Consider the following 27,306-nt stretch of genomic DNA (forward strand, 5'->3'; position numbering starts at 1 on the left):
AGTAGTGGCTATGTAAAACGAATGTTTTTTTTTTTTTTTAAAATCAGCATTTGTTGTAGCATCATATGCTGTGCGAAATATCAATTTTGCCTGCTTCAAACCACTTTGTTTAACGAATTCAACATCAACCTTCTCTTTACACAAATTATAACCTAAATTTACGGTATTCAAGCTCTGTGATCCAGGTAATGTACTGTCCACCAACACTATATATGAGCCTTGATGTCCCTCGTAATATAAAGACATGTCATATGCCTCACTGCTGTATTTAACGACACCAACATTTGTACTTGCACTAACTTTAGGACTTTTTGGGTTTTTCTCCACTTTAGATTTTGTGCATTCTTCATTAGATCGACCTCTTTTGAAAGAAGTCTTATCACTAACTTCCATTTCCGCTAAATGCTCAGGTACAATCACGCTCATATCACTCTGGATTGTTTGCATTACATTTTCTTCATTAATCTTCACATCCTGAGCCATCTTGGGAAATCACAAGCGTTTTTATTTAGCTTTTCTCTTTCACATATCAAATGTAAAATGTAAATCTAGAACTCTAGAACTATTATTCTCAAATCAAACTTCAATTAATTAGATCTCAAACTAGAAGAACAAACAATTCAACACGCTATTCACACAGAATCCAAGCGATACCACCATGAAAATCTAACTCTGTAGCCTTTAAATCAAGGTAACTTAACCTTTAAATCAAACACAAAATTCCGCAATGAGTTAGCTACATTCATAAAGGTTAGTACATTAACATATTTCTATTTTTTTTATTGGCGTTCATTTATTTACGTCATATTTTTTTTAGTACATCGGAACAATCAACTTTTCGCGTTTGGTTATCAGAAATCTTTAAGTTTTCAACTTTTATCCCTTGCACCTTATACATTTTTCTTTCTTTCTTTTAAATTGATTTAACAAATTTATGAAATAAAGAAAAGACCTAACAAAGTACACTGATTAACCACACGTTTGTACGTACCGGTACGTCAGAACTGTTGCTAAGAAAATAGTATTTTCAAACTCTGAAAAGGTCGAGATGATACTTATCTATGGCGAGTGTAGGAAAAATGCAGCACAAGCGTGCAGACTGTATGCACGATTGCATTTGCACTCGGCTCTGCCACAGGCATAGTGGGGATGCGGCTACACGTTCAACTTCACTTCACGTTACTACTTGAGAACTACTTGACGTCTATGCCCAGCCAAGGATTCGAACCCGGAACCCGGCTTTAGAGCAAAAACTCTAAATTCTTTCCAGCAGTTTACGTGAAACAAGAGACAAGTACACAAAAAAGATTATCACAATAATAGTAGACGAATGATTTAAAATGAGTGCTTTGATAAACCGAATTCAAATTTCTTTATTTAATCACTTAAAATGGTTTCTTAGTTATTATACATTTTATTTTTATTTAGAAGAACACTAAATCTTCAGTTGTACTAATTAAGATTTCCATATCTGAATATTATTCTGCAGACTCGATTCGGAATGCTTATAACTGTTGCGTTTCCATCACCATCATGGCTGCTTATTCACAAGAAACATACCAGGATTCAACGCAACGCTCCATTTTGCGGGTCTTGTACGTACTCATTGTAATTCTAACTGATTGAAACAATGGGTATTCATTTAACTTCTCTGAATGTAATGTAATATGATAAATTTCTCCGAATTCGTGTGACGTTGTTGATTGGACATTCAAACTAGATTTCCGTCCGCAAAGTATAAAAATGATCTGGCAACTCTGAGATGGAATATTGAGCGGCATTTGTCTGAGTTGCATGAAAAACTAAACTGTACGCAGGCGCCAGCTACCAACAAAGTGGTTGCTAAGCAACAAATGGGAACGTGTTATATCATTTTCGTCAACAGAAACAAGTACAACAGAATAAGTATTGTTATTCGTCGTTCTAAATATTCTAGGTGCACGATACATAAGGTCAGTTCTACTTTTATTTCCTAAGAAAAATTGGCATATTGAACGTTGACAAAATCATTCTCATCTAACAGACACATTAAAATAAATTCACTGAGCACAATTCGAGTGTTTTATTGTAAGTAGTTCTAGCCTTGTTAGTGCTAGAGAACCAAATATTAGTTATGAATGTTACAAGGAACTTCCCCGATGGCGCATTGGTAGCGTAGTCGCCTTGTAATCAAGGGGTCCCGGGTTCGATACCCGGTGGAGGCACATGGCACAGCGGTTCGGATCCTACCTTAAACTGTAGGTCCAGTCCCGATTAGCTTTACTGTGCATAAAGTGGACATAACACACCAAATCAAATCAAAATGAATGTTATAAGTAGGGCCCAGGACTTTATGTTATAACATATTTTTTTATTTGGTGTCGGATCGAATACTGGGGTGATATCTAATGAAAATGAGCCGAAATATACGAACTTGAGACATATTTTTACATATTTTACCAATTTCGCGTTTTTACAACATATTTCTGCAATTTTCTCGTAATAAGACATATTTCTGTGTAATTTCGTAATTGTCTTGCATATACGGTATAATCGGTTATTTTATAATTTATTCTTTATACCATTAGCGCAACGGATAGTTTATATTATGGCAGGATAAGGAAATTGCGAACGAAGAACTTAAAAGCAGATGCCGTCTTTTCTTATCAACTACAGACAAATAATACCCCCATTTTTTTATCCCACCGACAATTGATAGCCGTGGAAACATTATTGATAAACATTCTCTTTCATTGTTGTGCGAACACTGGAAGTAAAGAAGTTTCAATTGTTCTCGTTTACCTTCTTTTCGGTTCTCACAACAGACAAAAGTAAAAATAATATTCGGTACATTACAGCCCATACTCTATCGGCAATTGATTACGGGAGTTTCAAGATCGCTTGTCGTTTGAGCCAGACACGCATCCGTGCGAGTGAATAGAATGCCTCCTGTAAAATAATTTTGCGGCGAGACTGAGGGGCTATGTTACAGAATTTGGGAGTGATGTGTTCTCCACACACGACAAGATTCTGTATTGGAAGTTGTGTGAAACCAGGTAGGATATTCGAAGAGATCTTCAGTATTGCAGCATTTAGGCATGGTGAAACATCAAAATCTGCCTAAAAAAGTTGTGTTTCTGTATCGATTGCCTACATTTACCAGAGCTCTAGCGAACTGCCACAAGGATTCCACAGAGGCGTAAATCCCTACATAATAGTGAATAAAACTTAGGATAATTGCAGTGAACCTCACGATATTTTCGTATTTTCCCCGCTACATTCTTCGATTAAAGGAATTCTATTTAAAACCCCACCCCCACCTTATTCGGTTTTCCCTGGAAGATATTGACATCCCATATAATGAGAAATTTGAAAGTACTCTTGTGCATATTCTTGGCTTTAATGGGAATATTTCTGCTTTTTTCTGACATATTTTTCATTTTTTCTGACATATTTTTATTTTTTTGATATATTTTTAATTTTTATGACAAATTTTTCAATTTTTATGAATTACATACATATTTTCCAGTCTTACACTACAAAGTCCCGGGCCCTAGTTATAAGTAATGACGAGAATTTTTATTTGCTAGGAAATTTGCATTTCGGCTGAATTGGCTTCATGAAACGCTATCCAAATTGGCACATTCTAAACACGTGAAACAACAATGTTACAATATTTATCTGACTACATGAAAGAATATGTTGAAGATTATGTAATATAACACACAAGAAAACTAGATTATATGTGTATTAGTCATGTTACAAACTAATTATACTCGTCGTAATATGTTCGTGTCTTTTCAAAACTAGTGATAGGATGGATTGGAATGTTGCAAATCCATATCTTGGAAGGTTAGTAAACCAAGTAAAGAATGCGAATGTAATTATTAAAATATTTCCTTCACTTGTCACATTTAGAACCAAATCAAAAGTAAGCTTGTTGAATATTGCATAACCAAACCAACATATACAATCAAACGCATTACCTACTGAAACTTAAGCATAGCGTCATTGTTTGACTAAATCAGGAAGCGATTTGAAAGGGGATGATGGGGCTTTTTCCGGGTCGGGTACCCTATTCTACACCCTCGAATTTTGAATTTTTTTCTTTTTCATTATGAACATTATTTGATCCTATTTGTGAATAAAAAAAATTGGAGCGCGGAAAGAAGTATTTACGACTGTACAGCCGTTTAAAGTTGAAATTTTGTCGTTTGAAATGGTTCGCAATTATTTCCAATTTCTAGATCGTGATACTAACACGACACCAAATTTTAACTATCGATCTCAACCTAACTGAACTAACCTATCCACGCGCCAATGGTTCATGGGGCTAGCGCCAATGGTTCGTGGGGCTAGCGTCAATGGTTCGTGGGGCTAGCGCCAATGGTTCGTGGGGCTAGGTTCCCTGTAAGTCAATTACAATGTCCCGTATGTCTCGTCGAACAAAGTCCTCTATGTCCTTCATCCGTTGAACGTGTGTCAATCTCATATTTAGTCCTTTTGTCTTAATTCAATGTCACACAAATCAATTCCAATGTCTAAAGTCGGACAGAACAATTGCAATGTCTCAAATATCCAATCCGCCAATAAATTACATAAATAATATATTGAAATCGCAAATTATCCCATTGCACAAGTCATTCATAACAAGAAAAAATTGCAAATTATCCCATTGCACAAGTCAAAGATAAGAAGAAAAAGAAAATGTTCAGACGTGCGCCTGTGACATGAATCCAAGATGCGCCATGATCAAATCCCTGCAAAACCGTTTCGACGTTACATAAGGAATCTAAATATTGAAAAACGTAAGTTTCCTAGCACGTAGATCTAAAAAAATTACTTTCCGCGCTATTTAGAAACATTGTTTCTTATGAAGAACTAATTTTCGTAACGAGAATATTTGAAATGTGCGAAAAATCGAGGGTGTAGAAAAGGGTACCCGAGCCCTTTTCCCAACCTCTATCTTGAACTATCCCACCCTCCGGTTATGAAGGAATAACACAATTCCAAGTATGGATAATTATTCCCACCCACTGGATACGTAAACTATATTATTAAATATATCATACTTATGCAGTTCCACTTCAGTTCAGTTCATTTTGGATCGTTAAACGTTTGTAATACTGGTTTATTGCTTTTCATTAAGTATACCTCCATTCCATTGCTTTGATGCAGAAAACAAAATACAAAATCTATTCAAGTGACTCAACTGGCTCAATTATTTCTATTAAACATTTCAATTTAAATCTAAATGCAATTGTAAACATTAATAATTTCGAGATTGATTCATTTTGTTATTTACATGGAGTACGACCACTTTTAGTGGAAATTTTCGTTTGACAGTTGCTCATTCAAGTTCCTTTAAGTTAATCGCGTCAATAAAGATGAATAATGTATGATAAAGTGCAGTAGACACAAGACCAAGGCAACGAAACCCTCTATTATTGTCAAGAAATTCAACCTATAACTTTCAGGGGCGAGTTCATGCCCTCAACTCTTCCCCAACGCTTCTATTTATGCTGGGATGGTTCAACCAAGAACGTCGCTAGGAGGGAGGGGGTCGAGCAGGTCCGTCTACGCACCTCGAAATTGGTATAATTAATTTCAAGTTACAAAAAAAGCAGAAAGCTTGTTTTTTATTGTTAATAATATAAATAAAGTTCATTGAGGTAGTATTCGAACAAAGTAACCAAAATAAAAACTGTATTATATCGAAAAATATAAGTGTAAAAATACAGGAAGCAGGATATATTTTCATATTTTATCATTTTATCCAGAATGAATGGTTTCCCAGTTTTCAGAATTACAACAATTATATGTAAGACGCGAAACAACATAAACTTTACGAGTAAAATTCCCTCCCCCTAACTTTTAAAGCCTTCTCTTAAACGAGGTTGTAAAAGTTATTAACAAAGTACGACAGCTATGAAATGCAGGGAAAATAATGGTAAACAGTTGTGCTGACTATTCGCTCATCTGGATGATGGAGTAACGAAGTCTCCTCATTTATATAATAATAATAATATTAAATTGAAATGAATTAGTGTTATTTTATTACTTTATAGTAGTTTATTGTATAATAATATCGCCGTGGTAATAATTATTAGCTATTATTCCTATTCAAGTTTTATCAATGACAATAACAATAGGAAAGGTTTGCAATTTGCGGTGATAAAAGAGAGAGAATGAGAGTCGATGTATTATTTAAGAAATCGCAAGAAGAAGGATTGTATCAAAAGACAAGTCTGTACATAGGAGCGTACCGGCAATAATTTATTTCTAATTCGGCCACTGGCTGTTTAGCATGTTCATTCACTAAGTTGTTCCTTTCAGGAGAACAGCATCCTTGGCAAATTCAATGAGCCCACACACGGTATGTGCACCAACAATGAATCGGCCATCATCCAGGGCTTCCACGACGTCGGATTCTGCATCCGTCGCAACCTCGGATTGTAATTCCAGTTCGCAGTACGCTACTTCCTCGCCTTCTCCCGTACCTAACAGTCCTACTCCAGAACAACCTACAAGAAGGATTGAGATGGAGAATGTTGGAGGTTCAAATCCTATTTTGCTCCCTATCCCAATGCCATATTCGGATTGTCTTCCTATGGACCATACTTTGCCTATAATGCTCGTAAGTCTTAGGTGTATTAAATAGGAAACAGTCACATGTAACGGTTGCCGTACAAATGAAATACCTATTTGACAGTTGGCATGGAGGTTATACTTTTCACGTCTACTTGAGAGTACAATAAGTAGGATGCAGACTTTTTGCCTATTTACGTTGTCTTTTTTCATTGTATTATACCGGGTGTTTACAATTAAAGTTAACCTTCTCAGAGCCCTCTGGAGCCCGTTCGATGCAACGAATTGCCCTGAAACTTGGTATAGAGGCTATAGAGACAATGGGAAAACGAATGCTGACGAAAAAATAAAAAGTTCAAATTTTCACCACCAGGTGCAAATGTGGCGCTGAAATCTGGTGCCCGCCAAACCCTTCGTGCGACCATTGATCATCACACTGTCGTTCGCTTCCAAAGCGTCATTCACGTTGACAGGGCACATATTGAACACTGCTGTACAGAGATAAACTCAAATTACTGGTTGTTGTTACTTCAGCGCCACATTTCAACCTGGTGGTGAAAATGTGAACTATTTTATTCATCAGCATTCGCTTCCCCATGGTCTCCGTAGCCTCTATACCAAGTAGGGCAATTTTAATTGTGGTCACTCGGTATTAAAGCATAGTACTTAATGTTCAGGCAGATAGCTATAACTAGGAAGTGGTCCGAACTAAATTTCTCTATTGTAATAGTAATAGCGTTTATAAATAATATGTTAATAATTATAATTGGCTAATTAATAATTATTATTACTTGAAGAGGTAAAAGAAATGGTATAAGAATAGGAATATAACAGCATCATATCACTAAAACCGGGGTTTCACTGTATCCATATATACCTGGGCTCAGTGCCGGCGATTAGGGGCAACCCAGCACTATGGCCTCTTAATGCTAAGCCTTGTCTACTCACAAAAAGTAAATTGTCGTTGCCTCACAAGTTTTGGCACCCAATCGCCGCTACTACCTGAGCCTACTATAATTAGATTACTGTGTAATAACATATGAACTGAAACTCATAACTACTTTCTTATTTCAGAGGCAAGTAGCAGGAACAAGTGATTTACAATCCGTGGAAGAGTTGAAACTTCGAGTAATCGTTCGAGATATGAGTTTGCAAAGACTTTGTATCTACATGCCTAATTTGAGGGAGTTAACGCTAGATGGCAGCTGTATGCCATCCCTAAGGTAATTTGTTGTCTGTGTGTAAGGTAAAAATATTGTGGAAGGGGGCTGTGGGAAATTGAAACATCATAGGTCTTCTGCGTTCAGGCTGGAATAACGCTGTAGAGTGGTGAAAGGGGAAGGGTGTTGACGCTCCCTCCGGCAATCAGCCTGCCTTCCAGTGTAGTATTTAAGAAATTTCCAGTAAGGGGAAATTCTACTGACTGTCTAGGGACAGCATGAGATAATGACTTTATGCCATATAACATTTCCCCCATGGATAAAATTTATCAAGCAGAAGGGGGACCACAAGTACCTAGAGGGAGGAAATCCCTCCATCCCCCCTACAAATACCACCCTGCTGCCTCCCTAACCGTATCCCACCAAACAAGCAAAACCGCATAAATAAATGTTACTTTAACGCCAGTGCCAACTTTTCTATACTACTAAGTGTACATTGCTTATGACACCTCACGCAAACAGAAAATATTCCGCCTCTCCACTGGTTTTATTCTGGCACCAATATCACAGCTAGAGCTACGCAGTTTACAAATGGTGACAGTACAATGAACAGTTGAGTTGTTGTTTTAAGTCCACTTTATGCACAGTAAGGCTAATCGGGACTGGACCTACAGTTTAAAGTGGAATCCGAACCACTTGTGCCTCTTACCGGGTATCGAATCCGGGACCCTTGATTACAGGGCGACGACGCTACCACTGCGCCATCGGGGAGGCAGTGTACAATGAACAGAACATGTGAACATTCCATTAGTGCATTTGGGTAGTCAGGGTTCATGATTGTCAACAGCGACTGTCTCTTCGATTTCTTTCATATTTTTGACAAATTTATTGAAATGTCCTCTTGTTGCTCACGTTGGGTAGAAATATATAATTTGTAAGATAACTACACACACACAAATATTTTTTTCTGGGAAGAATGGTTCTGGAAGGTCCTACTCTTCAAGTTGGTTTGTTATTGTGTGTATCATGACAACTACTCAAAATGTTATAGTATTATAGTATATTCATGAATGAACGTGCAACACACAAATTGCTTTCTTTAAAATTAAATGTTATTACTACTATCGTTACCTACCGCCAGCAAAAAAAAGAACTGTATGTACTTAAGGAAGCGAAAACCGTTTAAAAGGAGTGAAAATCGAAAGAATGATGTTTAGACCTTATTATACTTAGTTTTAAAACCTGTCATAAATTATCTTGAATCTAGTCATAAAACTTTTTAGAAAATTCAAAATTGTTTTGTGAATATTGATTATTTTTTGTCAGTTCAAGGTTAGGTATATTTTATTTCAACCATTGAAAGCTACCAAGCGTTGGCAGGGGGGTCAAATCGGTCGGTTAACCCCCCCTGGAAAATTCCATCTACTTTTTTTAATTTATGGCAATTTATAGGTAAACGAAGCACTTTATTTCACCTCATTTTGCGTCATTGTTTAAAAATGATCTTGAGATATCGAATTTGGTACGAAACTTTAATAATTTGCAACACTGAAACTCTGCTAATCTGTAACTTTCGCACTTTCCTAAGCTTCTTGTACTACTGCATTTGATGCTGCTGCTACTAATGTTAGAAGTATCTATTGTGTAATCTTGGTTGTAACAAGTACTATATTATTCATATAATAAACTTATTGGATGCTAAAATAAAATAAACTAAAACTGCTACTGCTACTACTACTACTAGTAATAATAATAATAATAATAATAATAATATAATAATAACAACAATTTAAAATACCGATAATGCAATAATTTTAAAAATGAACCCCTACTTGACAAACTTCTGCATACGCCACTGTTCTGTATCACAATATTTTTGAGAGGAGGGGTTGTTCTCGACATCTTCGATTCGACCCCCTAGGAAAATTTCTGGCGACGCCCATGGAGCTACGTATGTGATCTGTTGACTGTTGTAATATAAAATGGCTCATGCTTGCACGTGCACACGCGAAAATTCACACACACACACACACACATTGCCTAAAGTCTGCTATTACCTTAGCTCATAAATACAGTAAAACCTCGTTAATCCGTACTAATGGGAGGGGGAGAGATAAGTTGACCTGTTTAACGAAAGTCCGGATTTACTGAAATAACCTAAAACAACAGTAGAAAGTGCATTAAAACTTCGCTTAATCCGGTTTTACTGTATTTTGAAAAGTAAAACTCCTGGCCGTAGTATTGCTAACAATAGTCCTACTTAATATCAGAAACTTCTACTCTCTCGGGAATCTGGAGAAAGGCCACGCATGAAGGTATAGAAGGGGAGAAAGACAGTGGGCTGACCAAGGCAGTACACGCTGCAATAAACGGGTTGCAGCTACAGCCTCTTTTTCCCCTCCATGCACTCAGTTCTCCTCTCATGCGTTCATTGGTCGAGTCACTCCTTGCGCAGAAGACTTGTTTTCGTTCCATTGCTCCAGAGTAGATTGCTGCAGGGAGAGAGGGTTTCGCTCGAGCGCAAAATAGTTCGCACGGACGACGGTAGACGGCGTACGAAATTGAGAGTTTCTTCGTTCGAGCGAATAACGCTCGAATAGGCATAACGAGCGGCGGTGTACGCTCAAATACTAGTAGTTCACGTATAACCGTAATTTGTCTGTGGTAGTGGAACCTCAAGTATGGATCGTCAGGTGAAAGATGTAGTGAAATTGAAACAAGTGAACGTGGTCACCATCACCATTTTAAAATGTACTTTAGTCTACCTTGCCAATACACAGTGATATATGAAAAAGAAATAGATGATTGTGAGCCGAAACTACCAATGCGGATATTTTGCACATACAGGGTGGTGCATATTGTATCTACCAATACCAGTTGGCAACCCTGTCGGAACGCAGGTGCGCATGCGCAGAAGTCTTCCACGCTTAGGCAGACGGAAGTCTGCCAATCAGTCTGCCATGGAACGTTCGCCTATTCAGACACAAATTGTGGTAGTGGAGGGTTTCATCCGAACCATGGGAAACTTCTGCATTCCAACAGTGTTGCCATCTGATATTGGTAGATACAATATGGGCCACCCTGTATGTGTGTACGATTATTGTCCCGTTAAAATGATAGTCAATTGTATACACTCTGGCCTACCACGCTGGAGATTGGGAATCTCAAAAGTGTGCGGCCGATGTAGAACTCTCCTCCAAAGATTCCTCGGACAGAGTTTAGTTAATTGCTGGCTTGGTAACTGGAAAGACCATGACAGAAAAGTTGCTCTACATGAGATATCTTTCAGAGACCTTGGCTGTGGGTTGACTTCCTTGCACATCCTGCGGGTGGCGAGGTGTGGCTTGGAGTCTCTGGACGGAAGCTTCGGATTCTCATGCCTTCAGGAGCTCCACGCAGCCTACAATTCCATCGAGGACGTCGGCCCGTGCGCCTCCTTATCGCACATCAGGGTCTTGGATTTCAGGAAGTGAGTTTTCGTGATCCATCTTTAATTTCTAAAGTTGAAGTCCTGATTCGAACGCCACTTCACTTCAAAGAAAGTTCCGAAGATCAGTTTCCCTCTGAAACCGTATATCAAGTCCACGTGGGCCCAGTGTATCCTCCCCTCTAGCCTTTCCCACCAATAGCGTCCGTTTTATGAACGGACTTGTCAAGTCCACGTGGAGTAAACAAGATATTGCCAATTGACTCTGTTTCTTTAGAGATTGCATAACGTGAAGATGCGGATACCTTTGCTATGGTGACCTTGGGAGTGTAATGTCGTCGCTGTTCATGTTGGATGTCTAAACTCTGCAGGTAAATATGACAACAGCGCTGCTCAGAGAAACAGGTGCTGGCTCGAAACCAGATACGCGTCCGGTCGGCTTTCTCTCGAACTATGTCAAAGACACCGAACTGGCGTTCGAATCAGGACTTCAACTTTATTCGCATACGGTCTAATGTAATTTCTGACACCAATTAATTTAAAATTTTGAAAGAGATATTTGCTGAAATTTTACAAAATCAAAAGACATACGTTAAGTTCAAAACTGAAGTTCAATCATATAAGAAGATGAAAACTATGTCAGTGAAAGTTTTTGTAGATACTGTTTGCCAGCATTACTGCTTTTCATTGCTTTCATGTATTGTGTAAAGCCGATTCCGTGGCGGAGTGGTTAGCACATCGCGCTAGGACCCCAGAGTTCCCGGGTTCTAATCCCGGCCTGGGTGTTCTTTGTGAGTGTCCCTTCATTAATTTCATCATGTCATCACTCATTCTCATCTCCGAGGTTAGCCAAAAGTGGCAGAAAAGCGACGCTAATTTACAAGAATTGATCAAAATCAATATCTTGTGTAAGATCTCATGTTTTTTATCAGTTTTCTACGTATTTTCACTATCTGCAGGGATGAGCATAATTGGCTGACGTGTTTAAATTGCATAAATAATAACACGTTTCACTAGAGCTAACTAACTAACTAACTAACTCTCTAGACTTCTTGAACCTGAACCCGAAGGTTCATGGCTGCAGCAACACAGGCCTTCTATCTGTCCCTATCCTGAGCAAGATCTATATACCCTTTTTCCATCCCTACCGATTTCCTTTAGGTCCATCTCAACATTAGCCCTCCATCTTCGTCTTGGTCTTCTTACTGCTCTCTTACCATCAGGTTTCCCAACAAGAATCCTGTAAACTCTTCTTTCTTCTCCCATTCGTGCCACATGACCTGCCCACCTAAATTATATTGATTTAATCATTCTAATAATATCTGGACATGAATACAAATTATGTAGCTACTTCTAAATTACGTAACATTCTTCACTCACCTGTCTCTTCATCCCTTTTAGACCCAAAAATTTGCCTAAGGATCTTATTTTCAAATACTCTTAATTTATGTTCCTCTTTAAAGGTAAGGGACCAAGTTTTGCATCCATCCAATGTTACAGGCAAAATTACTGTTTTGTATATTTTAACTTTTAGTTTCTTAGATATTAAACGAGAAGACAAAAGTTTATGAAGAGAAAAGTAACATGAATTTCCTGAATTAAGCCTACTTTTTATTTCCTCTTTAATATCATTTTCATTTGTTAGTATTACTCCTAAGTTTACGTTTCACTAGAGCATATTATGTAAATGGAATAAATTCTACACTTCTACACTTCAAGAAACAAACTGATATTAACCAAAAACATTGTCTATGAAGTGGTCACCTTGTGATGCTGCATAGTATTTAAGGATTTTTAACTAAAAATGCATATTTCATATGTAGGTGCATATTTGTATGAAAATAAGTTGATGTTGTGCATATTTTTGTACCCACAACGAACACCGAGCATATACTGTATTTATTTTTCATCTGCTCCCTTCTCATTTTTTATCTTTCTTTATCTTTTCTGTCTTTTTTCTTTCCTTTTTCCTGGATTGTATGAAATGTGGCAAGTACGTCATTCTCACCTCAACAATCGACTAAGCTGGCAACGCCGCGTGTAAGTTTCTTATCGCAAATTGACAACGTGTAGATGATCTGGAACTTGATGTGTCTGACTTTGTTGCCCTAAAATACAGTCCACTTGTATCTTGCGAAGTGGAACGTGTGTTTCTGAATATAAGACTATTCTAGCTGAAAACAGAAGGAGTTTCAAGTTCGAAAATTTGAGACATGTTGTTATCAATCATGATCTTGATCTGTAGTGAATTGTGTTTCATTTAACGCAGAACCATATTAATTGAAAAAAATCTGTGTAGCGAATGAGCATTCAGAATAATGCATATTCATTGCCTGGTATGTAATCTTTCATGATTTGTAATATACAGCATTTATAAATTAAACAGGTTTTAAAGGGCATATTTAAGTGCATATTTTACACTTTTTAGTGCATAACTATCCGAGCCCTAATTATAACTAATAGCATTTTTTATTATTTTGCAGTACAATCTTTACACTAGTAATAAAGATAATACAGCAATCCTGATGCACATTTTAATTTATTACAGGAATAACGTAGAAAAAATTGGCTATCTAAGCTTTTTGAGCATATGTCCCAAACTAGAAGAGATCATACTATCAGAGTGCCCTGCAGCCAAGCAACCGGGATACAGGCGCTGTGTAAAGAAGCTGCTTCCACACTTGAAGTTCCTGGATGGGTTGCCTCTCGACGACTTCGAGGAAGATGGTATGTAGAAGCAATTGAACGAACCTTAGTCTTAACGTATTAAGTAAACTGGGTGGGATGAATTCTATAGCAGGTGCATCGCCACTACAGGGTGATTCAGAATTCCTATTACACACTTCTATGGGTTGTAGAGGGAACTTAGTAGATCAAGTTTTGATAAGTAACCCATGTCCGGAAACGTACCGTTTTGGTACTACACAGATGACAAGATTATAACGGTCAAATATTGAGTGACAAGTAATTAATCTAATTGCCCGTTAGTAGGAATTAATTGCAGTTGGTAATATTAATATCCGTCGCGAATACAGGTGTCTAGCGAACTGCCTTAGCCAACACTAGCTTGCTCAACCACCGTTTTTCGCCCGAATTCGGATTTACATGCATTCTTATGGGAATAGCAAGAAAAATGCAACTTCTAAACCAATGGACCGAATTGGATGAGATTTTAACCAGCGAAAGACCACATCATGAAAGTACTGATTCCAAGATTTGAGCCTTATCAGAACAGAACTACGGGAGTTATGAATTATTAAAGATTCATCGCTGAATTGAAAGGGAGACGCTACCCTACTGAGTTGGCCTTGCTTTCCGTGACTGATACAATGGAGGAGGATTTAACCTAATCTCTGCGCGAGGGGCTGCTACCAGAGGTTAAGAACCGGAGTGAGCATTGACCAGGATAGGAGGACAACGGTCAAAGCACCAGAAACAATAAACAAGCACCTGATCATAGAGGGTAGAGCGTCACCACGTTCAAATCTGGAATAAAAGGGATGATTTGGAATAGCGAGACACAGTTTGCCTACAATCGCCACCGGAGTGTGAGCTAAGCGCGACCTAGATGCGAGTTGCAATCGGACCCGAGGTCTGGATTTGTTTTCCTCGAGTGAGTGTTTCAGAGCCATGGAGTAGAGCAGAATAGAACCAGGGGGTCGTTTTCCCCCTCGCCGTCAACGCATCCGTGCACATACGTGTGGTTATGTGAGAATAACGCCAGACACGTCCACCTGTGTCAATCGTCCGAAACAACGTCCTAAGTAGTAAAAGTTAATAACATTTGATATCCATGTGAAACCGCGAATGGCTCATCGCGTATGTTCGTCTCATCGCCCAAGTCACGTATCTGTACTTACGAGTGACCGCGAAGAACTGACCTATTATTGCGCAAGTTGTCGTATGGAGTCGACAGTGTACGTGTACCGTCCTGGACGTCCCTGCGAAGTGAACGAGTGAAGCCAGGATCCGATGATGCCAGACGGAACTGCCGGGAGATCCATTTTCGCCAACCAGGATAACCGTGAAGTGCAACACTGGAGTGCGGATGTCTTCCAGAACTGTAGGACCACTTTCACCCTACCCAGGTCAGAGGGAATGCAGCGAAGGTAAGATCCAACCATGTGCGTGTGTGAGAGAGATGACGACTATCTGCGTAAATCAAATCATTGCATAACTTAAATCAGTGCTATGGCATCCCTAGACATCGGTATTCCGGCGGAGTAATCAGTGTTTTAGATCAGAGTTTATGTTAACAGCAAACAATAGCTCATTGAATTATATTTGTACCTTCAGAAAATATAGAAGGGGTTCGCACAAGGAACAATTATTCACTTTATACTTAAAATCCTAAACGATAAATTGTAATAGGCAATGTAGCCAAGACATAGCAAGAGTATGGTCAAAGTAGTAATTAATCTAACCTTTGTAATTGTCATATTGTCGCCATATGCCATGGAATGAGAGTATGAATGTGAGATCGAGTGAAAGAGGGCAAGATGTACTGTGTATTTATATGTGCTTTAATATATGTGTATATTCAGAAACACCGTAGTATTATGTAACGTCATTTCAGGTATTTAAAATCAAATCCTCCTAGGTTTATTCTCGGTAACTCCGACTGTTAGGCACTTATCCTGACCGTATTATAATTCATGTAATGTTTAATTCGCCCAGCAGGTGAGGCGAGAGATTCTTCGTTGTTGCGTTGCTAAGCTCAGTTGAGTTAGTTCAGTTGAGTTAATTAGTTAATTTATTAAATTAGCAGCCCGTGACAAGATCACATAATTTCACATCTCCATCATCATTTAATCAGGCAAAAATGGTATATGATGGAGTGACACGATGCGGAAAGCGCTCTGCATGCAGACGTTGTGCAGCTCTACCATTACGACCAGCTTCGCCGTAAATTAACATGTCGGTGTTCTTGGCAAACGTGTATTCAACCATACTGTACTGTCTTCCGCAATGACTGAATAGCAACTGACTTGAAGGTCGTAGCACACCGGATTGTAAACAGAGCACGTTGGAAGCAGCACACATGACATCAGGGTTGCCCATCCCCCCAAGGTCAATGGTGCATCCCCCAAAAAATCATGTCATGCGTCCCCCCAAATCAAATCATTCGCGCCCTCAAACCATATCGTAATCCCCACAAAGTATTTAATTACGACTGCGTGTCTAACGACAGTAACTTTTTCCTTAGCTTTACTGACCACTATACTTGATCTGCCCCTCCTCCCTAAACAGGGATGCCCATCACTCAAGACCACCCCTAAAATCCTTGATCATAATCGAGACTATCGAGAATATCGCTTGTCTTGTAATGCAGCTATAGTATAAAAACTTCACATTCACCTCAGTAAAGTGCCAAACACGAATGCTCGCAACACATTAATGCGAGCGAAGCCAGCAAGAAAATTTTTCATCCATTTCTTTGCAGGCTTTCAAGAATATCAATTTAAAGGGGTGTCAATACTTTCTTAAGATCCATTCCAGAGATATTTAGTCTTTTCCAGCTTCTCCTTTGGCACGTTCGGGGTCAAAAACTTGTAAATACAGTCTCCAAAATTTAATGTTCGAACTCTCTCTCCACTACAGAAATTCCTTGACAATCTAAGATCTAATGCTTTATCAAGAGCTTTCTATCTCCTTCTTTAAATTTAATGCTCAATCCTACCACCGAAATTTCCATACCAATTTATACTAAAATACACGCCATAATCTAAGACCTATATTTGGATACTGTTCACCACAAAGTTTAATTCAGAACCCCCTCCCCCAGAATCCATGTGTCAATTGAAGCCTAATATGTAAGAGTTGGATAGCGACCCCCTTTGATAATACCCTTAAACACTTTGCTTTCTTCATCTAATGGATTAAATATGTTGCATTTAAGGTGTAACATTTTTACATATATTTTGGAGAGAGATATAAATGTTGAATTGTGTATTATTTGAAGGGAAAATATCCCCCCCAAAAAAATCTCGATGGCGAAACTTGCGCCATAATCTCCCCCCCCCGTGGGGACCCCTGCATTACATCAGGTGACGGAAGACGTCACCCTCCGTCAATGTGGGTTGCCTACCGTGAAGCGGGAGATGTGAAAATATGTGATCTTGTCATCTGTGTAGTACCAAAACAGTACGTTTCCGGACATGGGTTCCTTGTCAAATCTTGATCTACTAAGTCCCCTCCACAACCCCTAGAAGTGTGTAATAGAAATTCTGAATCACCCTGTATAAGTTCCGCTGAAGCAGTCGAAATACACTCTAAAGCTCTTTTTACCATATATACATTATTTGGAAACTATCCTATTTTGTGACGCACACTCTGTCTTAAACGATGTCTGTAGCAGCAGGCTATTTGCATAAAACTGATTGAAAGTAAAAGGTAGCGTACTGAAGATCAAATTGCCTTGGCTAAACTTCATTTTATGACTTATACGAGACAGGTATTTTTGTGAGGTTAGCCTATAGGATCATATAACACATTTTCTTGAGCCTTTGTATCTTCAGGTTCTGTTTTCAAGGAATTTCAATTTTATATATACACATATATAATAATTTATTTATATAAAATTAATAAAATCTAATGAATATTCAGTATCTGGAAATAATTTGAAGGCAATGATATTTTGTGTGTGGTGTTATAGGATTATAAGACAAGTTCTTAGTCGTGTGTGTTTTTGAATTTCGCAAAACAAAAAGAAATATCTATTTCTTGACTCACCCTATTGCAAACGTGAGGCTCCCGCGTAGCAAATGGTTCGATTCTCTGTGCCTCCTCCATCCCCCCCCCAACACACACATACATATAGTAGCCAAACGTCCTGAGGACAATTTTAGTGCTGCTTGATAAGAAGAAATAGTCCGCTCGAAATCCAGGAAACAGCGGCGATGGGACTTGATGCGCTGACCACTATAGCTCTTTTCCAGTCTTGCGACGGGCGCTCTACATGCTGGCAAGGGAAGTGGGGAGCGTGGATGCGACCAATGCAGCGCGATAAGAAACGCAGCAGCCTGTAGAACGAGGTGCACGTAGTACTTCCTCCCGCCGTATCGTATCTCTCGGCGCCACCGCTGTTGTCTGGTTGGTCTGCTGCGTATTCCCCGCTCCTCACTTCCCTTGCCAGCATGTAGAGCGCCCGCCGTAAGAGTGGAAAATACCTATAGTCACACACTAAGCCGATCTGTTGTCGTCCTTGGCCCATAGACGGCTGTTGAGCCTTCGAGTTTACTTTGCATACGTCAGGGAAACTTGAGGACTAAAAGTGGTAAACGTTGTAAGTGCTAAAAGCGAAAGTGTTGGGAAATCGCATCGTTCCGCACATCAGCCCGTAAGAACGTTCACACTAGTAACCTATTTACACGCCCTTTGAACTACTTAGAGGGTTACCAGCCACATTTCACGTTTACCACATTATAAAGCATGGCACATTTCACAGTTTAACTTGGAAAACGGTGTTTGTATCATTTTGGCACTTATATCGTTTACCAATTTTGGTATTCAATTAGCACCTATAATATCTCTCATTTAAGTCCCCCTTTTCACCAAAACGAGTTTCTGGATAATTTGGGGTGGACAAGTCTCTCCTACTGTTCAGCTTCCAAAAAGCTTTCATTTCCTCTATTTTTTTATGTTTATGGATTGGATTGGATTGATTTGATGTTTTAAGTGTACTTTATGCACAAAAGGCTAATCGGGACTGGACCTACAGTTTAAAGTGGGATCCGAACCACTATATGCCTCCACCGGTATCGAATTTTATGTTTACGGGTAGAGCGAATTAGCGAGTATATTCTTGTGCAATTATTCCTCATAATGAAATGTAAACTTCAAATATGTTTATTTCATTGTCTGGGCCATGTTAGATTTGATTGAATTGGTTTATTTTACTTTGCATTTCTGCCACTTTTGGCTAATCGCGAAGATGAGGGTGAGTGATGATATGGAAGGTGAGGGTGAGTGATGATATGATGAAATTGATGAAGGGATATTCACAAAGAACACCAATATCCAGGCCGGGATTCGACCTTAGTCCATGTTACAATCTCACGTTAGGACGAATGGATACAAGATACCCATCTTTGTACTGTCTATTTTTCAGATGAAGATGACGATTGTGCGAGAGATGACGACAGTGCTAGCGATTGGTCCCAAGATGATGATTTGGAAGGTTCTTCAGAATACGAACCCGCCGATAGTTATGCTCAGAACTACGCCGAAGGGAACCTTGGGACAGGCCAAAGCCTTTCAACTACCTCCCATGCGGAGGCAACAAAATCGCCTGGCAAGAAGACGAGTTCCGAAGTCGAAGGGAGCTCGAACATCAAAAGGCCGGCGTCTGCCTGTCCGTCTGCGGCTCGACGCAGAAGAGCTGCGACAGCAAGGCCAGCCTCACGACGCAAGGAACGACCTCTCGCAAGACGCGCGGTGACCGCTCAGCCTAGATTCATCTCGAATCCTGGTAAGATTTCAAATGTTATCCTGTTTTTCACATTCTATAAATATCCATGTAACTTTAGCACAACGTACAACTACACCCTATCCCGGGAATCTGTGGAGCAAGCGATCGAAAACAAGTCTCTGCGCAAGTAGTGACTCGAGAGGGTTCGACCAATAAATGCGTGGAATGGGTGCGTGGAGGGGAAAACGCGGCAGATGCTACAAGCTGTTTGCAGTAGCACGCGCTGCTTTGCTCCGTCCATTCGCTTTCTCCCCTTCTCTACCGTTTTGAGCGTTATACGGTGAGGATCCACATATTCCAGAAAGAGAGTGCTCGACTGATTACGCTGCTGCGAGCAACAGGAGTTCACAGCAAAGTGACTTGCGCATACCTTTTTACTATAGGTGGGTTTCATGTGACGTCAGAATTAGCACCGCCGCCATGTTTGCGGCCGAGTTGTTTGTCGTCTGCAAGGAAACACCCACCGCGTAGGAGAATGGGATCCGTTCTCTTTGCACGTAGCGTTCGTTATACCTGCGCCAACTGTACGTTTATTGTTAGTACTGTGTAAAATTTCGGTAACATTGCATACCTAGGTACAATTAATGACAATGTTGTGCCATCTGGAAATGGCGGTAATTTTTCGTGTTCAAGCTCTTTGCGCAGTCGACACAAAAAGATATGGAAAAAAGGCGATGTTTTGCGGTGTAGATCCATATGAACTGGACGATAACGAAATGAAAATGGACCTAAACTTTTGGCCAACTCTAGTTCACGTGTGTTTAATTACTTGACCCAGCTACCTGGAATCAATTCGTTTTCTTATTTATTAGTGGTTCGGATTCTGCTTGAAATATTTACATCCAGTACAGATTTACTAATATTTTCAAGGCTCTGTCATTATCGCCTGCTTCCTTTTAAGGTTTCTTCAAGCGCTGTAACTTAAAATGTTGAGTTGCTCGAAAACAGTAATTTCACTCCTTGCTTTAACAATTTTGGATATGCTGACCTCCGTGGCGGAGTGGTTAACACAACGCGGTACGATGGCAGGGATCCCGGGTTCGAGTCCCGGCCTGGGAATGAGGTTTCTTTGTGAGTTCCCTTAATCAATTTCATCATATCATCACTCAGCTTTGTCTTCACGATTAGCCAAAACTGGCAGAAAAGCAAAGTAAAATAAACTAAATCAATTTGGGATACTTTGATGTATCATTAATATGTTTTAATCAAGCAGTGCTTTTTTTCTGACAGTACGCAAAGCATACTATCGGCACCTTTTCTCATGGATCGGTTAAAAATTAATAACAGTTTGTGTTAAATAACGAAATATAAATAATGAAGTACAAACGTAAAATTATCAATATGAATTTAACGTTGAATGTTATCATTTTTATCGTCAAATTTATCTGAAGTATCAGCACCTTTCTACCAAACAAAAACAAAGAAACACTACTTGCAAGTATGATTAAACACACCAGCTTGATCCATTTGTACTAAAAGTCACAGAGAAAGGTGATACATGAACTTACCTGAGAGGAAATGTTTGCTTTGTTCATTAATGTTGGCACAATTTATTCTCGCCAATCTTCTGATCAACAACTATCTCGTTCCGTGACGTGAAGCGCACCTTCTGTTCTTTCGCGGAAAAATGGAGGATATAGTACGCGAGTTTCTGTTAAACAACCGAAAACTGTACAATGTACCATCGTAAACAAGGGTCAAATCTCCTGCCCGCCCGCTTGAATTCCGTATGCTTACAAGAACCGGCCTCAATCATGGCTGCTCGACCCCACAATGCAACAGTTTGTGACGTAGGTGAAACACGCCAAAGAACCTGCGCCGACCTGCGACTCCCCTGCACCGTACTCCCGCGTGAAGGAGAGGGACTGAGTGGATCAGACTTCCTTGTGGCCCGAGTTGAACAGATGAAGGAAAAGGTGTGCGAAGGATATTGGCCGAAAGGTTTTTTGTTTGTGGTCGTTCTATATTCAATACACATATTATTAGAAGTACCAAGTCAAAATAAATATGACAACCACGCAGTATCGTTAACCTAGTAGCGATATAAATGTTGCGACGATGGGTGTCCTAAATTTAGAATGCAACGAAGACTAGCGCCACGTTGCCTCAGGTGATTCCAAGGAAATCCTTTCACTCTAGGATCAAGAGAAAACTTTTAATTTGATTGTGATTTGTACATTTAACGTCGCTCTTCTCTAACTCTTGGCTAATCACGACGATGAGGGTAAGTATGATATGATGAAATTGATAACATACACTCATAAACAACACACAGGCCGGGATTCGAACCCCTGGCGCCGTAGCGAGCTGTGATGTCACGGATGTCTATGTCAGAGAAGGTACGTACATTGGCGCTAGTTGGAAACAGACACGCAACACCTATTCTACTCCATTTAGTAGAGGTAAAGGTCTAAATATGGGCCACCATTTTTATTTTGTCATTTTCGGAGGAAACAAAAATAATATATCAAGCACCTGCCTTTAAAATGCATATCTATGAAATATATACTTAAATGTAATAGCATGCTTAAGTATAGAAGGTCTAAATTTAAAAAAAAAAAACAATTTAAAAAAAATAGTAAAATGATGTATTTCAAAATTTCCTTGACAGATAACCAGTTCCAAATAGCCTCTGCCAGGCTGCAGCACCCAGGAGAGCTGATAACTCCAAAATCCATATTTAAACCTTCTCCTCTACCATACGATCGAAAATTTTATGAATAATCACTTGTAATTCTGCTGACTGATATGACGAAATTGACTTAACAAAGAACACCAGCGGGATTTGAACCCGGGACCCCTGGCGTCGGTTGTTTTAACCACTCCCCCACGGAGGTCGGCCCTTCGTTAAAATAAGAACCTTGCAGTATTTAAGATTAAATAGGAAGTAAAAGGAAAATGTGTTGTTCAATATGCTACATTCTATTATTTCAAGCAATTACTAAGTTATTTTTGTATGAACAAGTTATGAAAAATTTGTTTCGAGTTCACTTAATGCTCAGATAGGCTAAATAGGAAAAGGCATCCTTGCATACAAGGCCACAATGATATCAAGAATTATGCATTTAATCGTACACAATACTTATAATTAAATCTTTCTATATCTCACAGGTGAAGAAGGCTCTTTCCCTGCAAGAAAGTCTGATTCTCCCAGCATTTTGACATCCGGAGTCGTTGTCTGTGGCAACCTTACCGCTGCCCTCCGCAGTCGCAAAAGAAATCATAAGGATTCGCAGGAAAACCCAGGCAGTGATGCTCCAAAGCTCGACAAGGTAAAGTAGACAACTATAAATTCTAAATTTTCGCTTAATATTGTAATCGAAACTCTGTTTTACATTTCGCGATGGCTTTATAACTTAACGACATTAATATGTAAATGTTGTTCTTCACTGTTTTCATGAAGTATGACACAAAATACTGTACTTGCATAAAAATTTACACTCAAGTTAAAGACCTATATAAACACAAGTTGATTACAAATTCTAATCGGGACTGGACCTACAGTTTAAAGTGGGATCCGAACCAGCATGTGCCTCCACCGGATATCGAACCGGGACCGTATCTCTGTGCGTGTGTGCACATGTAAATGTTATATGCATTATTGAGAATAAATAATTAAATCGTTTCCACTTACGTTTATTAATGGTTCTGGAACATAATTGTCTTTTGAACCCAATATTTTCACTGTTTTAACAGTATTTTTTGATGTGATAACAAGAACGATGGATGTAATGTTGGGATGGTCACGGGTTGTGACGTGTTGTCACACGCGAAACAACTAACAAAATTAAGTAAAAGTGAAGATAAAGTGTTCTCCTGTGCATAGCACACGCCATGAAGGCGTATAGGGGTTGTGGGGTAACGCCCCACACTTTCTTGATCCGGTCGTGAGTGGGGGTGATATGATCAGGATCACGCCCCTGACCGCCTTTACCCCCCAGGGTTTCCCCCAGGTACCCATGTCATTCGACGCTGGGCGGCGACGGGGCCGCTTCCAACAAAATTAAGTGCATGCTGTTTTTTTTAATGTATTATGGTTGATAGAAATCATCAGTTGTATTAAATTCCAAATTGTTGTAGTACTGTTTTCAAAGTGTATTGATTATTCTTCCTGCATTTTCATAGACTGGCGATGATGAGGAATCGAACATTGAGTCTCAACAGTCACTCACCATTAATTGTTGGCAGCAGGAAATGGTTCAGGAACATAGAAAGGGAGCATTTAGTAAGAAATGCGAGAATTATGAAGGTACCCTCCTGGTAAGAGAACTACCTTTTGTAAGGAAGCAAGGATGGGTGAGTTCTGAAGGAGATATTGGCGAAGACATTCTTGGAGGTGAAGATCACGAGTGGATTGATAACCTCCGTTACGGCGACCATAGCCCTGAGAACAGTTCGCATGATATTACATCACCTCGTTGGCCTTTGGAAGATGGCATTTCGAGGACTTGTAGTCCGATTCAAGAAACTGGCAAAGAAATTGAAGAACACAATCGAAAGGACAGTGAAAACAAAGTACCTGTCGCTGAAAATGAAAAGCCAGAAGTAGTTTCATCAATCCCAATGGACAGAAAACTAGATCACGGTGACTTTCAGGAGCTTCAAATGGGCGCACTTGACCTGAACACCAGAGTTCAGGCTGATGAGGGTGAAGACCTTCTAGAAGCATCCAAAAAATGGAGAAGAGAGTATCACGAATTTCGCGATAGGAATAGGTAAGCATATGATCAACATCTTGTCTGTCCTCAAAATCTTTTATGTTAAAATTTAATATTTACATAGTCGCTGCGTTGTAATGCATCATCATGCTCGGGGAATGGGGCACAAACATTACAAGATATATTCTTTAAGTACTGCATCCATTAGCATTTTTTTTTCATAAGAAAGGTGTGTTTTGAATATTGAAGAATTGAGTGGAAATGTTTATTAAGGTTATATTCTGTTTTTTACATCTGCATACAAATGATGTAGGAAAACGTAAACAAAAACCGTAACAAGTAAACCATGGCAATGTAATGGTAATTGTGTAAGTTAATGCGAGAAGGGACATGCTGATACTAATCCTTATTGTATGAATTTGTGGTGTAGCAGTGATTAGAGTTACTTGTTACTATTTCCTTTTAAGTTTTCCTACATCATTTTTATTTCTGTTCATATCTCCGTTATCGTTCAAAATCGGACCCATGTCCATATGAACTTTTTTGCTTAGAATCACCCATACTACCAGTTCCAAAAGTATTGCCGCTTCCTCTCGGAACACCCTATGCTGAATAAGTACCGATGCCTTACGATACCGATAGCAGCCTATCCTTTTTCGGCGTTTTGGTCCTTGATGCGGGTTCGCCAAAAATTCCGCTCGACACTTCTGCGGAGTCTAATTATCATGAAAATTATGCAAAATTCAAGGTCTCACTTTATTTTGCGCAAGTATTGGGTGAAAAACTGGATTTTGTGATTGTGTTACATGTACTTTAATATTTGGATGTAATTCTTGAACATTTTAAAACAAAACTCTTGGTAAATCGGTGGACATAATTGGAGGGGAATACTTAACACACTAACATTAATCAATACTTTGAGCAATTTTAATTAAACCAATTTTCAAGCATCAGTATAGGTATCGGTTAAAATCGATAAGAAAGCGGCATCGATATGAGGATCCGTTCCGTCGTCTATTATATACTGTATATGTATACATATTTGCAATTTTTATTCCGTCCCCTCCGTGGCGGAGTGGTTATCACACTAGGCTGCGACGCCAGGGGTCGGGGGTTCGGATCTCTGCCTGGGCATGGGTGTTCATTGTGAGTGTCCCTTCATCAATTTCATCATATCACTCATCCTCATCTTCGCGATTAGACAAAAGTGGCTGAAAACCGAAGTAAAATAAACCAAATCAAACAACTCGACTATCTGGCAATCCTGGTTCTCACATACTCCACTCTCATTCCACTCCACTGTATTCCCTCCATGTCTGTGTGTCACTTTATTGCTATTTGTTGTATTACAACCAATGTGATCCTCAGTTAGAGGAACTCAAATTATAGCAATGACTAACCATCATGAAAAGTAGGAATTAAAAGTATTGTTTTCTTCATGTAATATAATGTATAAATCATAATGATGTTTATTCATTTGCAGAGCTCGTTGGGAATCAGAAAAATCAGAAGATAATGAAAATGATGGAGATACTAACGAGAAGGACACCAATATTTCTAGCCACGTCGTCAGCAGAACCCGCAAGAGATCTCCGTACACTTGCACTGATTTAGAGATCTAAACGAATGCAAAATCGTTGACTTACAGAATAGGGAGGAGGTGGTATTATTTAGTCTTCTGAGGAAGGATTTTTAATGCTACATACTATAGGTAATTGAAGAAAGTTAACGAAATACACCTCAAATCATTAATGCTACTTGAAACGTTTTTAAAATTATAGTCAGCAGTTGAAAAACTATTTTTAAAGAGGTGTTTCTTATATATAAATATATATGTGTGTGTACACATACACACACACACATATATATATATATATATATATATAGTTGATTTATGCATAGATAAATGTTTCATACAAATTTATTGACACGAATGCACAGTACACCGTATTATTTACTGTAATCAGACTCAATAAATTTAGATATTAACAAAACATCATCTCTCTCTCTCTCTTTCTCTCTCTCTCTCTCTCTATCTCTCTCTTTTTTGAAAGTCCTGGTTTGGTTTTACAGATACCAAAATTCGTCTTGATATATCTTATTTTATGCTACAATTCTAAATGGGTTCAGGTAAAGAAGCAATGGATGCGAATGGAGTGAAATCCACAGAATGTTGCTATGGAGCATGGAAAATAATTTTGAAACTAAGACAAGTTTTCAGTAACCCAACCTTGTCGGTGACGACTTTCGCTTATTTGGTAATTGTCAGTAGGGTGTCATTGAAACTTGTACTTGTTCGTCCGTGTTATGTTAGGGTGGTCCTTATTCTTGTGATTTTTTTTCCAGGACAGCCTCTCAACTGATGCCATTCATCAAGCAAATAAACTGTAAAATTTCAATTCAATCGAACAAAGTTGAAGTTTTAAGATTTTTTAGGCTGCCTTCGTGAACGAGTAAGGCCGATATGCCAATACGATTAACTATTTTTTTTTTTTACAATATAAAATTTCATATTCAAAAATTACATTAGAAGTACAGTTTATAGTACTACTATTCCGAAAAGAAAAACTGAGTAAGATTTGAATTGCAATTACAGAAGAAAAAGGCATTGATTGGAAAACTTCATGCTCCTTTTAACGGGGCGCATCATCAACAAAGAGTAGGGTGACCATGATATTTGACTCTAAAACGAGACATCCTAAGAATGTCAGTTTATTAACCCCTCCATGAAAAAACGATTAGGGCTAATTACAAAATTATTATTATTAAAGTATGGATCACATAAATGATACATCATAAACAATAAATGCAATATGATCTCCCGTTGTCGAAAGGTAGGTTATTAATTATTATAATCTCGGTAGGACTTACATAGGGTTTCTAGTCCCTTATGATCAACTTTTGATGTTAGCCCGACACTGAAGTTGAGGAGTGCCACAAGTGTTCATCAGATGAACCAGTCTTCTTGAGAACAACTTTATTCTTCACCAACCGTTCATAAGGTTCACCACAAATGTGACACGC

General features: G+C 38.9%; 1 protein-coding gene across 3 annotated transcripts; it reads left to right on the forward strand.

The window, feature by feature from the left end:
• The first annotated feature begins 1,856 nt into the window (after positions 1–1,856).
• LOC145994258 (uncharacterized) lies at positions 1,857–26,245 on the forward strand. Of its 3 annotated transcripts, none has more exons than XM_083130361.1 (9): positions 1,857–1,952; positions 6,316–6,616; positions 7,642–7,790; positions 11,017–11,196; positions 13,703–13,881; positions 19,265–19,624; positions 22,736–22,896; positions 23,750–24,339; positions 25,766–26,245. In XM_083130361.1, exons 2-9 carry the CDS (start codon positions 6,341–6,343, stop codon positions 25,902–25,904), a joined length of 2,034 nt encoding a protein of 677 aa, XP_082986487.1. In that variant the 5' UTR covers positions 1,857–1,952; positions 6,316–6,340; the 3' UTR covers positions 25,905–26,245. The 3 variants fall into 3 exon arrangements, with proteins under 3 accessions (XP_082986487.1, XP_082986486.1, XP_082986488.1); XM_083130360.1 differs by lacking the exon at positions 1,857–1,952 and adding an exon at positions 3,678–3,831; XM_083130362.1 differs by lacking the exon at positions 1,857–1,952 and adding an exon at positions 4,604–4,787.
• The last annotated feature ends 1,061 nt before the right edge of the window (positions 26,246–27,306 follow it).

This window comes from Lepisma saccharinum, chromosome 10 (genome assembly GCF_977018435.1).
Source record: "Lepisma saccharinum chromosome 10, izLepSacc3.1, whole genome shotgun sequence".
NCBI classification, from domain to species: Eukaryota; Metazoa; Arthropoda; class Insecta; order Zygentoma; family Lepismatidae; genus Lepisma; species Lepisma saccharinum.